This window comes from Balaenoptera borealis, assembly GCF_965194805.1.
Source record: "Balaenoptera borealis genome assembly, chromosome: 8".
NCBI classification, from domain to species: domain Eukaryota; kingdom Metazoa; phylum Chordata; class Mammalia; order Artiodactyla; family Balaenopteridae; genus Balaenoptera; species Balaenoptera borealis.
In genome coordinates, this window is record NC_138865.1 from 60,270,328 (window position 1) to 60,285,087 (window position 14,760).

Consider the following 14,760-nt stretch of genomic DNA (forward strand, 5'->3'; position numbering starts at 1 on the left):
GAATAGATGAGGAATAGCTGGCATGTGGCCAACTCCCTGATTTACCTATAAGCACATCACTGACTGGACATGTGATTTCAGGAAAGGGCTCAAAAAGCTCATATTCAAAAATGTAGGTCCTACTGATTTGGAAGAAAAATGACTGGTCACTTTATTTTTGTCAGGGGTTAAGTTTGCTTTCTCATCCATATGTTATTATTTAACTACTATAGGTACCAAATTTACTGTTAGAATAAGACAGGCTCATGTTTAAGTCCCAGCTTTGACATTTACTGGGAGATTTGACCCAGTTACCTACTTTCTACGTGTTTCATTTTCCTCAAACACAGAGGGGAGACAATCCTGACATCATGAGACTGTTGTTGATGAGGATTTTATCAGCAATTTATGAAAAAAGGACTACTGTAAAAAACCTACAGAGTCTATATTAATTGGAAATTGAATAATATATAACCTGGAAAGAACAAATTTGACAAGTATGCAATACGTATAATAACAAAGGAAATCCGGGGGAAATCATTTCTTGAGTATAGGCATTTTAAAGTTGCAAGTAGAAAGACTTTTTGATTCATATTGTCAAGTGTTTAGTGCAGAAACCTATATCATTACAAAGAACAGTTTGAAATCTCAATAAGATTCACTCACTAGGAATCATCAAGGTAAAAGAAATGTAGAGGATTAATAATATTACATCAAAACTAAATGTTCAGTATGAGTGATATTTTCAGATGTCATTTCAGAAAATTAAGAGATTATTTACCCATCCCAGAATGAAAGGATATATTAGACTATTAGACTTCTTAAGGGAATAGTGATTCTACTTCCCACTCTATCCACCCACCCACCCATCCATCCATCCATCCATCCATCCATCCATCCATCCATCCATCCATTGTATGCATCTATGTCTTTATATATCCTAGAATTGTAAAATGCATGCAGTAAGCATCAACAAAATCTCAAAATACAATTAAATTTAGGACACCTTAACCTCTAATCACCTCCATACCTAATCTCAATTATTCTTTGAAATTTGGGAGAATCATATATATAATTACACAACTTAGTCTACAGCTTGAGTTAGAATCACTGATGACAAAATGCTGATCTATGAACAGCAAATTTCACTGAACAGATTGCATAGAGTTGGGGCTTCCAAATGATTGTCATGAGAAGTGTGTGACTAACAGTATTGTTGATTTCACGCTAGGACATTGTGGCCTAGAAATAATGCCTAGCTTTGTCCCAAGCATTTTGTTCAACCTAACATACAAACAGTAATAAACCTCAGCGTCTTCTGAAAAATGAATCTTTGAAACATTTAAGAATACAAGCAACAAAATTAGCTAGTATCAGACTTTGGTTTATTGTAAAATTTAGCAAAGTTTATCTTGTAATCCCTGACCCCTTGCTCTGAAAACAGAAGCAAAAACATAACTATTGCTTATTCTTTTCCCCCTACCTTATTTGTGCCACTGTGAAAGAAGGGAGAAAAATCGCTGTAATAAATAAAAATAGAGACATAAGAGAGACAAAGATAAATCAGTCCAGGTGAGAAATACTAGGAGCAACAGAAATACCATCAAGCCGTTCAAAATAAGCTTCTTTTTAAAAGGTTGTCATATTTTAAAAAATCACACCAAAAATATAGCAGCGGAGAAGAAGGATAAATACAAGTTAATTGCACACCAATCCCATGCAAAAAACTGGGTCATTAGCCAAAGCAGTAGTATTCAGAATCCAATTTGGGACGCTTGTGCAGTGCGTGTGCGTCCCCTATGACTGAGTTGTCACTGAACTGGTCCAAGTCTGACGGGGTCTGATGGCCTGGGACGTCATCTGCCAAAGTGTCCAGGTAGCTCCCCACGGAGATGCCATCCAGCCCGTCGCTGCCATCATGGAGGCTGTTGTAGCTGCCATATAAGGAGGTGCTCTGACTCTCCAGTAAGCTGCACAGGCTGCCGCTGAGACTGCTGCCTCGGCTGGTGATGGTGGCTTTCTCTTCAATCATCCACTTGATGGACTCAATGCTCTCATTGATGAGGAGCAACTGGCGCATGAGCCTGCCGTCTGTGGCTCTGAGGTTAACCTACGGAGGACAGGGAGAGAGGAGAGACCTGCCGGTTATACGATGTTCTTGAAAGACCCGAAAGGCATTTAAATTCTGTCTTCTGCAGTCCGTGATTTTAAATTCATAGAATAAATACCAATTCACTTGAGTGCAGGATCTTTTTGAAAACTGCTGACCAATGGTAGGCGTCTTAATCAAAGAACTCACTTCCTGTCAGCCCCAATCAGGCTCCAAAAGCACGATAAAACTCCAACTGCATCCCTGACCCTAACCAAGCTGCCTGGAAATACCTATTGAATGTCAGATTCTGTCAAGAAACTTATTCTCTCTCTGGCCAGATTAATAGTTTATCCATGTTAATTGAGACTATGTGTGTGGATATTGAGAGGTGGGGAGAAGAGGAATGTGTATAAATTAAGGAATCATCATCGTCATTGCAGCAGCTCCTATTTTTTGAGTGATGTTGTGGCAAGCACCATTACAAAACCTCAACACTCATTATATTATAACAGTAACCCTGTGCCATAGGTATTATTATTTTTATCCCCATCTTATAGATGAAGAAACTGAAATCTACAAAAAAGAAAGTTAAGAGTACAGAAAAGGTCTGTACTTTTTATGACTATATTGACAAATATATAATGCTGAATAATGCTTTTATTTTTAAGAAGAACCAAAGTGTTTTAATATTCCCTGAATCCAAAAGTGTGCTGATACACAAGGCCAATCCACTCTACACAATGGATGTACAGATGTTTTCTGTAGATCTGATTATTTGCTTCAAATTTGTCAAGGGCAGTCCCAATCAAAATTGGATATGAGACTCAGGGAAGGTTCTAGAACTCCCCAAAGGGCTTTCTAGGTGTATAGTCTTTTTGATGGTTTTAAGTTACTTCAGAGAAATCTGTCTTCTCAGCCACAAAGCAGAATTTCTTTGTAGGCCCTACAGTTCAATGGGAATATATGTTAACATCAAGGGTGTGGTGGTTCTGGGGAAAGTGGGGAAAGGGAGGCTGCAAGAAGTCTCATGATAGCCCTTGTTCTTGTTGGAACTGAAGAAATAAGGCTCCTACAAAAATGCCAGGGCCTGGATGGGGAGGCAGAGACAAATTTGGCCACCAGAGGGCCTAGTCACACTCATTATGGTTTGAAAGGGATTCCAGTTTTTTCTGTTGGGGTCTTTAACCCAAGAGGCTGGACTTTGCTAATTCTCTCTTTAAGACCCAGGACTAATTCAGATTTGTGGGTTTCTAGAATTCTCAAAGGCACTCAGTCGTGAGTGACTCAAGCCATAAGGGAGAAAGAAGCCTATTGTCTTCAAATGTATGCATTCATATTGTAAAAATATTTCCTGGGTAGGAGTTAATCTATAACTGAAGGGGAACTTTGGATTGAGTGAATATGATAAACAGATATTGGGACAGATGGAATTTCTACAGTGACTTCAAAGATGTAAGGTTATAGGTTGAAATGTGTGTGTGCATGTATATGCACACATATACGTATGTATGTATAAATATAAAGAGCATGAAGTACAGTTTAAAAACCCTTAATTTTGCTAGGATATTAAATAAAGTAACTTGGGTGACTACCTTATCTTCTCTGAGAAATGCACCAAAAATGCATAGGGGGTCAGCAATGAAAATCATTTCTCTCTGAGGTATTCATGAGCAGAACTTAGTAAGTCTTGAGATGCTTTTCTATTTGTGGTGCTGTCTCAATGACCTTGCAGTAATGTTGTGTAGGGGAAGGATGTTTTCTGGCAGTCTTCATATTCAAATACTCCCCATACTCCGTGAGTCATCAAGATACTGTTCAAATTACAAGCGATACAACAAATATTTACAGATCATCCACAATTTGCTTACATCCACTGAGGAGCCTAGAAAATAAATAGGAGCCAAAGTCTTACAAAATTCTTCAGTTAGGCATCTGTAGCTGATAAAACTTGCTGTGCCCAGTGTAGGCATGGTGCAATATAAGTGTGACCATTTCCCGACAGCCCCGCAAATGAACCACAGCTGCATTTGTTCACGTGCCCACGCTGTCCTGTGAAAATGTTCCCGCGTGTGCCCAGCTCTGGGCGTGTTCACTGTTACTCCCCTCACTTGAAATACTCTCTTGTTCTCCAGATCCTCCCCATTCTTGAAGTCCTACTTCTTCCATCAAGCACCACTTGCTGATTCTAGCCTCTTCTGCTGGCCTGCTTAACCTCTACGTCCTTTTAGTTTGTATCTAACAGTATACCTTAATTTTTTACACTTACGTTGCTACCTATTATTGTGTCTTCTCACTGGTTCTTCAGGTAAGCTTTCAGTTCCTTAAAGAAGCCATGTCTTACATTTCGTCCATCTCTTAAGGTCTGTCTTATGCATGCATTGCTTTTTTTTTTGGAAATAGTCATAATTTTAGGATCTGAGAAAGTTCAGCTCTTGAGACAATAATAATACACATTCCCAGCAACTGTGTCAACTGGGGGTTAAAACATACTTAGGATAGTTTTTTCCAGCAGTTTTTGTCTGAGCTACACAGTGGCTGCATCACATAAAAATTGTTCAGTTTTGTTGAGCAATATGAATGAGAGGGGAGTAGACGCTGAAGTGACAAAAGCTTCCTTTGACCATGAATGATTTATTTAAATAAAAAAAAAATTCTTTTCTTCTGAAAGCAAACATTCACAGGCCATTGAACCACTGTTAGGGGAAAAATGACGAAAGCAAGTCACTTAGAACGTGTTGATCTGGCTGATAATTACAGATTACAGACTTAACTGTGTCTAACCCTGTGTCCTCCTGGGGAGAGAGTAAACAGCTTCCCACCGTGGGAGCCCTGGGCCATCTGATTCACACGGCTTCCTGCCCATTACCTGGCGCTCCAGGCCACTTCACACTGCTTTCTCCTGGAACTAAGGTGCGATTATGCTACTGCTGATGAACCTTCAAAGTAGGAACAATTCACCACAAGACTAAATCACAGTGTGGCTTCTGTCTCCAATAGCTGCCCTGCCTTTCCTCACTGTTACTATGTCAGCCCTTAGGAAGTCTGGCCATCCATTAAAAAGACAGTAGACTTGCCCCTTGGGCAGAAATATGTGTGGTTTTCTCACTTGAGGTCATATAAGATCCCAGGGCTTTACTCTGAGGATATTGGGAGTTGGGAGGCACTCCTCATTGTCTGAGGTTAAGTGACCCCTCCTTGGAGAGCCCCTTCCTGATCAATCATGGTATCCAATCCCCATGCTTAGTTGTACACAACATTTCTATGTTTTTATGTTCCCTCATAATACTTATGACTAGTGGAAATCATCCTGCTTATTATTTTTACTTATTATTTTCTGTATCCCACATGAGCTTGTAAACATCACAGTGAAGGGGACTTGGTCTGTCCTGTTCACCACTCTGTGCCCAAGACCTACAAGAGTGCTTGACACATAGTAGGTATACAATTAGTATTTGTCCAAGGGCTGAATGATGGCTTCAGGTTGAACCATCTGTCAGGAATGCCCCTCCCTTGGGTTTTGCTGTGATATGATACTTGAAGGGAAAGAATAAGGTAACTTCAGGAAAGAGCTTTGCAACACTGAAGCAAATCCAGTATGAAATCCCATTCCCATTCATTCACAGAATTCAAACACTGAATAACTGGGGCAAGGTTATTCCTAGCTTAAATGTACAGATCACAAGATAGTATCTCTGAAAGGAAGTGGACTTCATGGGGTGAATCACACTCCAAACATTACTCTGTTTGTTCCAAGGTAATAACTGATACTAGCACAGCGCAGTTGTTCTGTGAACACTTGGTGAAAAAAGTTAAAGGGAACAAACAAATAGGACATTACCAAAAAAATTTTTTTTGTAAGGTTTTCATTCATTGATCCAAACAGATGTCAATGTCCTTTCCTCTTTTCCTCTTCACTTGTCCACTCTGGCCATTACAGTTATTGCAATGCACTCCATCTTTGTACTTCATAAGTCTCTCATGCTTTAGGATGTAGCCTAACAGGTCTCTCAACTCTAGACTGAATGAAGCCTGAAATTTCATGTCATTTTTGAACAAGCAATGAACTGGATCTAGGGTAGAAATTGAAATGGGGGGTCTTGAAAGAGCAAATATTCTTTTTTTTTTTTTATTGGAGTCAAATCGCTTTACAATGTTCTGTTAGTTTCTGCTGTACAGTGAAGTGAATCAGCTATATGTATACCTATATCCCCTCCCTCTTGGACCTCCCTCCCATCCACCACCCCATCCCACCCATCTAAGTCATCACAGAGCACAGAGCAGAGCTCCCTGTGCTATATAGCAGGTTCCCACTGCTATCTATTTTACACATGGTAGTGTACTTATGTCAAACCTAATCTCCCAATTCGTCCCACCCTCCCCTTACCCCTCTGTGTCCACATGTCCGTTCTCTACATCTATGTCTCTATTCCTGCCCTACAAATAGGTTCATCTGTACCATTTTTCTAGATTCCACATTTATGCGTTAGTATACGATATTTGTTTTTCTCTTTCTGGCTTACTTTACTCTGTATGACAGACTCGAGGTCCATCCACATCTCTACAAATGACCCAATTTCATTCCTTTTTATGGCTGAGTAATATTCCATTGTACATATGTACCACATCTTCTTCATCCATTCATCTATCGTTGGACATTTAGGTTGCTTCCATGTCCTGGCTATTGTAAATAGTGCTGCAATGAACATTGGGGTACATGTGTCCTTTTGAGTTATGGTTTTCTCAGGGTATATGCCCAGTAGTGGGAATGCTGGGTCATATGGTAGTTCTATTTTTAGTTTTTTAAGGAACCTCCATACTGTTCTCCATAGTGGCTGTATCAATTTACATTCCCACCAACAGTGCAAGAGGATTCCCTTTTCTCCACAACCTCTCCAGCATTTATTGTTTGTAGATTTTGTGATGATGGCCATTCTGACCGGTGTAAGGTGATACCTCATTGTAGTTTTGATTTTCATTTCTCTAATAATTAGTGATGTTGAGCATCTTTTCATGTGCCTCTTGGCCATCTGTATGTCTTTGGTGAAATGTCTATTTAGGTCTTTTTAATTGGGTTGTTCGTTTTTTTTCATATTCAGGTCCATGAGCTGTTTGTATATTTTGGAGATTAATCCTTTGTCTGCTGCTTTGTTTGCAAATATTTTCTCCCATTCTGAGGGTTGTTTTTTCATCTTGTTTATGGTTTCCTTTGCTGTGCAAAAACTTTTAAGTTTCATTAGGACCCATTTGTTTATTTTTGTTTTTATTTCCATTACTCTAGGAGGTGGGTCAGAAAAGATCTTGCAAATATTCTTAATAACAAACTTTTCCAGACCTATGTTTTTGTCCAGACTATCATTTTAATACCGCAAGAATACAAAGGCTATGAATTAGCTCAGTGGAATCCAAGAAAGAGAGGAAGTGGTCACATTTTCATTTAATCAGGGAGTTGCCAACTAAGTTGACTTCTTTGGTGATGGTGTGAGGAACACAGGACAGGGCTCTGGCCTGCCACTGCCACCGTCTACCTGTTGACCTTTGGGCAAGGTGGCTTGGCATATACAACTAACGTATACATGAAGAAGAATCCTGGGGGTTTATTCTGAGCTCCAGTGAGCCAGCCACAGGATCCAGTGAAGGTAGGAAAGCAGTCTGTGAAAAAGACTAATTTCTGCCCAATAATGAAGATTTAATTCAACTGAGGAATCCACCTATCACTTTTGTCTGCTTTTTATATTGAGGTTTCATTGAAAATGTTATTTGCTAAGAAGATTCTGTAGATCAGATTGTCTCAGGATTACCCTTCATTCTAACATAGTCTCTGATTGTTTGTCATTCCTGTGGCCTTTTGATTACAAAATTGTTTCCACTACTAGGGAACCATGCAAGCTCTACAGGAGACAGACCAATCAATTTGCTGCTCCATCTCCGGCAAATTACTTAGCTAGTAAAAAACTCATGGCTGAAGTTTGAGCTCTCTGTGAATTTTAATCACCTTATCAGAAATTGTGTGGTAATAGTAATTTTAGCTCTTGCCATTTGAGTTTCACTAAAAATCGTATTTGTGTCTACTCCAAGATAAACATACATATCATCTTTAATAGGTCTATATATTAACTGAAATGTGCGCATGAGCTGCTGGATGGATCTGCCAAATAGGGACATTGCTCACTCCACCTTGTCATCATGCAGGCTTGCACAGCGCCGTGTGTTCATCTCTCTCACAAAGCTCTCCTGCACCATTTTTATCCTTTTATTTATGGGAATTGACTAATCAGATAAAAGCAAGCCATCCCCCAGTTATAAATCCCTACTATAAAATCCACAGTATCCATGACCCAAATCCCAAATGTCCAGAAAGCTGTTATATGAATTAGAAGACTACTTTGCAAGCAAGTTCATAATCATGCACATGAAGAAAGGAAAATAAATAAGATTTACCTTTCAATGTTATGCCCTAATCCTAGTGTCTAAGTAGAAGAAACCAATCAGCATTTTTTCAAATTTGTAGTTAGTGGGAGGCCTCTTTTCTAGCCATATTTATTTCTAAATATACAAAAAAAAAAAAAAAAAAGTCAAAAGCATCTATGTGTACTCATTTAAAGAGCTACTGTAAAGGTGCTTAGAATATTGTTTTCCAGTAGTTTATCCCAGTTTATCTGGATGTTCCCTTTATATAACCTCCTCGTGTCTAAATTTGCTCCCTCTTCAAATTTGCCAAATCCTCATCCTCAGTTTGATGAATACAGAAGATTTTCTGCCTACTCATCCTTGAAATTTCCAGCAGTTTTATTAATAGCTTTAATTCTAAAGCACTCTAACTGTTCTCTCAGAGGACCCATAAGGATATCGCTGTCTCTTTACAGTCTGAGAAGACACTCTACAATATTTGCACCCATCGCTTTTGGTTTAGAATGCTTTAGGAGAAGAGCCTGTAGCATTTACAGGTCAGTGTTATTCTGCCAAAGCTTTCCTCTGCTTTCTTAGCCAGTTCAAAGTTTACAACAGAATTTGTTTTGAATTGGGCAACAAAGGATTCCATTTTTACATCAGTCGGCTTTGTCTTCCTCCATTTGAGTTGTTTTTATGTGGAATTGAACATTAACTAAAACAGTTCACTTTTTTCTTAAAACCTCACAGAAGAGTAATTTCCCCAAAGACTAAATTACTACATAAAAACACTATCATCAGCACAGCTGACCGATTGATGTTGTTCTGATAAATTAGAATGCTGCATCTGGTTTATTTGAAAGGGGCACATGTGACTCCCCTGAATCTTGAACAGAAATTCCTGCCACCAGGCCTGCTCATGAGATCTGTATAGTGTCTGCTGGTGAGTCCTCTGATTACCAAAGTAAGACAGAGAGCTTTTCAGCCTTATTCGGTCAGGTTTTAGGTCCAGTTGATACTTAGATGCCTATGACGTCAATTCCTTTTCCATATCCTAGTACAGTGAAAATTGTTTTCCTGAGAGCTTTTAATATGTATATGCAAAGTGTAATTTTGGCTAATGTAAGAGACTGTAAATCACCTGAGCTGAAATTCATCTGGAATGATGTCACTAAAACATGGACTCCCCACATTTGTAGCAGAACACGGACCAGCCAAGAAGTGTTTCCACTAACTTATAATAAATGTTCTCTCTGCATGTGCATTTTTTAAATTTAGAACTTAAAATGATATTTTTACATGGAAGACTAGGATATGGTAATGTACCCCTCCGTGATCTGTAGTGGCCATGTTTCCCTTGGGAGGGAAGGAGGCAGGGTGGTGTGCTGGTAGATGTTGAATAATTGGCTCCCTGGCAAAACCATGCACACACGTACACACACACAAACATGCATACATGCATGTAGTAGAAACTGTTCTGATACAAAAGGGGTGTAGCACACTCTTCACAAATAACACTAAAATATACAGTACCTTTCATTATAAATTCCATATACTGTAACTAGTTGATTCTCAGAGACTGCTTTTGTTCATTTTCGTTGAATTCTTGTATGTACAGCAACTTGGGGTTTCAGTTTCAACCATAATTTGACACACAGAATTGATCCCAATCCACTAACTCTTTTCTAAATAATTTTTCATCCTTAAATCTGATACGTGATCTGTTGTTAAAGTATTTTTCACCCTAGTACAAATTATATTCATTAAACTGAAGCCGGTTTCAGCCTTAGCGCGGGTTACGTCTGAACTTTACTGGTTTGTCAGTGATGGGAGCAATTTTGCTGAACTGGATAATAGTTTTTGACTGCATGAAGAGTATTTACCAATTTTTTTTTTGTGCTCTTGATAATGTAATAGCAAAGGACATGACACACTTTTAAGCTGAATCTGTAGTATTAACATTTCCCTGTCTTGAGGACAATCAACAAAATTAAGTCAAGTTCTGATTTATAGCATTTTCCAATTTCTGTGCTGTAAATACTACTGTCATGGCCAGTTTCAAGCTACCATTGTGATGTCACTAAACAGGGTTGGTAAGAGATCCTTAGTAGCACAGCATTATGTAGTGTGAAAACCCTGTAGATACAACAAATGTTTTAAATAACCTAAAAAAAAAATTAATCGTAAAATGTAGAAAATAATTACAAAATGATGATTTTGAGTATTTGTTACCTTTGTTTTTTCATATAAATTATTAATTTGTAGGTTTATATACATGCTTTAAGTTTTAGTTGTGACTGTGGTTAAAAACTAGTATATAAAACTCCTAAAAACTTAACAAACATCTCCCACACCCCAGTAGGAGTCGGCTCCAGTCTACCACTGAAGGTATAGAATAGAGGCTTTCCCTAGTCTACTGCGCTTGTGATAAGTAGATTAGAGATTTTCATTTTTCCCCTTAGGCCATTTTTAAATAGAGGATTAAAAGCTCAATGGAATTTTATCTTTTCCCCTAAGAAGAATTTGAGGGAGTTATAAAATATTTATACCAAAGTTACTAGTGTTTTTTTATGGAAAGGTTTCAAATACTGAATGTAGATTGTTCTTTAAGCATCATTGAGATATAAAATGTATTTGGAAAGGGAATAATCAAGATGTCTAAAACTCACTTAAGTATTTGCATTTCTATATTATAATTTCTAAAATATGCTGTGAACTTCTCTATCTTGGTAAACAGAAGGAAGTAGACCCAAGCAGAATTAAGTAGTAAGAAGTCACCACCATAAACAGAGTATTTCTAATTCAGAATTATTCAGCAATGCACTTAGGGGCTGTTGAGGGAATAGGACATTAGTCCTTTTTTCCCATGGTCCTGAACGTCCCTCCTTGTACAAATGCTCAATCTTCTCTTTCAGTAATTACTGGATATTGATATTAGATCTGTTTGGCACAGTCCTTTTGCTCCCTTTCTCTTCCTCAGTCCCTCAACTCTTTCTAATCTGCTCTCTGCAGCCCAGTAGTCCTACAGGAACCCTACATTGTTTCCTATTTGTTGAGTATGAGAGAACTGAGTTGCAAGGAAAATTAATCTTTGCAATTGTTAGAAAGTAACATTAACCAGTGAGTAAAATTAAGTGAGGAAGCAGCCTCTGCAACAGAATAAAGCACATGGCCCTTGCTCCTTAGAGCAGTGCTTCTTGACATATGGATCACCTTGGAATCTTGTTAAAATTCAGATTCTCTTCACTAGTTCTGTGATCCTGCATGTCTAACAAGTTCCCAGTGGATGCCAATACAGGTGGGCAGCCTCTAAGATATCTCCCAATAAACCCCCTCTCTCCTGGGATCTACATCCTTGTGTAGTTCCCTGCCCTTGCGTGCAGACTGGACCTATTGACTAGTTTCTCAGGAATAGAATATGGCAAAGATGATGGGATGTCACTTCTGAGAAAAGGTTACAAAAAGACTGTGCTTTCTGTCTTGGGTATACTCTCCCACTTGCTCTGAGGAGAGCCATCTGCCAGGCTGTGAACTGTCCTATTGTGAGATCTCCATGATAAGGAACTGATATCTCAGGACAGCAGCTAGCAAGGCGCTAGGCCTGCCAAGTGCTACTGGCTATGTGACTGAGCTTGGAAGCAGATGATCCCTGAATAGAGCCTTGAAGTGACAGCAGCCCCAACTGATGTGCTGATTGCAGACTTGGAAGAGACCCTAATCCAGAGTCACTCAGTTTATCTGTGCCCAGACTTCTGACTCATAGAAGCTGTGAGATAACACGTTTGTTGTTTACCTTGTTAAGTTTTGGAGTATTTGTTATGCAGTGGGGATAGCTAATACACCAATGCTGTTGGTATATGGGCTACACTATGAGTAGCAAGGATCTAGATGTCTTTCTACTTGTGGATAATTTTGGATGATAGGTGCTGGACCACCATGTCTCTGGAATGCTACACTATTGATACATTGTTTTATAGTTTGAAAAGGTAAAAAATTGAGTAAGTAGTTAAATGTTTATTGATAGAGACAAGAAACGTTCAAGGGACTCAAGGTCTTCTTGAGGCACCATCTGCATCTCCCATAGGACCACCTTTCTTCTCCCTAAGAAAAGATGGTTTATTACCCTCAAGGAGAAATGACAAATGATATCTCTGGTATTTAGTGACACAGATGATGCTTTCAATAGATATCACTTATAAATAATACTCCCTATAATTTGATGGTCATAAAATGGAGGGTATAAGATAATAAATGTAAATAATAACATTCAGATATAGTTTAAGAAATTAGAATGCCCTAAGATTAACTATACTAATATCTTTGAATTTCCAATATTGACAAATTCACTAAATTACACTGTTGCTTTTCAAAATTCTTCATTTAATTCGAAGAATTCACTTTAATTTGGCCTCACTAGGGGAAAGGAAGGAGGAGATTAGGTTAAGGATAAACCCTGTATTTATTGAGTGCCTCCTATGAGCCAGACTTTGTATTTCATATATTAACCCAGTTTCTTTAGAAAGGGCCTTCTGTAGAATGGTCCTTTTGCATAGGAAATGTAACTGAGGCACTGGCATTTTTTAAGAACCATTCATGTTTTTACTTAATGTTGATAATTTGGTAATATTTGGAATATTTCACTTTATGATGAAGATTAGTTTTCTTTTCTTTTTCATATGATGCCTAAACACTGACTAAATATTTTCATTTGGGAAAATTTGGGCAGGGCTCTCCAGATGACACAAGTTGGAGCAGTGATCTCACACCCTGAAGAGCGGCCAGTGAGAAACACCTGCCGTATTCCAACATTCACTGATCATACACTGACTTTTTTTATCTAGTGATTTTGTCTCATTTAAAAAAAAAACAAACAAACAGCTTTAGGAATATTAATAAACATATCTGCCATTTATTAACTGCTACTTATATGCCATGCCTTAAACATTAACTTATCTGATACATTTAATGTCATTATCACAACAAATCTGTGAAGCTGATTATTATTCTCATTGTGGTTCCAATCTGACATATAAAGAGCTTGGAAGTTATCACTCCTATCTTCCCAACAAGAAAGAAACTTAAACTGAAAATCGACAACTTTTCTTAGATCCCTCAGAGACTTGAGGTCACAGGGTAAACTGCTGCCCCCAGGAGACAAAGAGGTGGATACAGAGGATCGTAGCTTCCTGAAAACAGATGCCCAGAATCAGAAGGCCCATCTGGAGCCAATTATCAGTAGGAAGACTTAAAGTTGTTAATTGATGAGTGCTGGAGATTCAGTGTGGACTAGCTTGAGAGTTAAAAACTTCACAGGGAGCCCCACACTTTCATGAGTTTTACCTCCTGCAGCCCCACCAGGTTCTCACTATCCCCGATGCTGCTGGAACAGACAGGGGGAACGTGAGCACTCCCAAATATTCCCAGAGCTCTCTGTTCTCCTTCACAAGGCCTGCTGTCGAGGGAAACTGTTTTACCAGAGCCTCACTGACTGGGCTTTTACCAAAGCCTAACTAACCTGGGGGAAGGGAAATGCCCAACTCAGGCTCACGAAAAGACTGAGACCTAATCATGGACTACAGAATGCCTCTCTTTCCCTACACCTAACATCGCATTGATAGGGTTCCTGCATAAGAAAAGGGATTACAGCTAAAAGTACTACAGGCCTCAGGCTCTATTTGAGGAGTCTCTAGGAAAACCCAAAGACAACAGAATAGACATAAAAAAGATCCTAGAGGAAATATTATTCTCTGATACCTACAGCTACAGCATACAGTAAACACAATCTAACTCCTAGTCAGATAAATGTAAAACCTCACATCAAAGACCTGTTTATCCCAGTTCCTTTTATATCATATACAGCTTTCAGCCAGGAATTATAAGACATGCTAAAAAGCAAAAAAGTCTGAAGAGACAGAGCAAGCATCAGAACCAGACTCAGATAGGGCACACATTTTGGAATTCTTAGACTGGGAATTTAAAATAACTATGATTAATATGCTAAGGGATCTAATGAAGAAAGTAGGCAACATGCAAGGACAGGTGGGTAATGTGAGCAGAGAGATAATTTGCAGAAAGGATCAAAAGGAAATGCTATAAATCAAAAACACTAAAATATAAATGAAGAATGCTTTTGGTGAATGTATCAGTAGACTGCACACAGCCAAGGAAAGATCAGTGAGCTCAAGTTTAAATGTCTCTTCAGTGATGTGCTGGAGCATAACCTAAGAGGCCTACCAAAGCATAATTTAACTATCTAAGGGGAGATACCTTTGTGTGACCCATAATTTACTACTAATTTGGCC

At 38.7% G+C, this 14,760-nt stretch overlaps 1 protein-coding gene and 1 long non-coding RNA gene across 2 annotated transcripts in view; one reads left to right on the forward strand and one right to left on the reverse strand.

The window, feature by feature from the left end:
* Positions 1-14,760, forward strand: part of LOC309633184 — a 1,005,718-nt gene that overhangs the window by 15,211 nt on the left and 975,747 nt on the right. The window lies entirely within an intron of this gene.
* The window catches only part of LURAP1L (leucine rich adaptor protein 1 like), a 50,582-nt gene continuing 37,169 nt past the window's right edge, over positions 1,348-14,760 (reverse strand). The window contains exon 2 of the mRNA XM_082401691.1: positions 1,348-2,089. Within this exon, the coding sequence (XP_082257817.1) occupies positions 1,715-2,089 (375 nt within the window). The 3' untranslated portion in view covers positions 1,348-1,714. The remainder of the gene's footprint in view (positions 2,090-14,760) is intronic.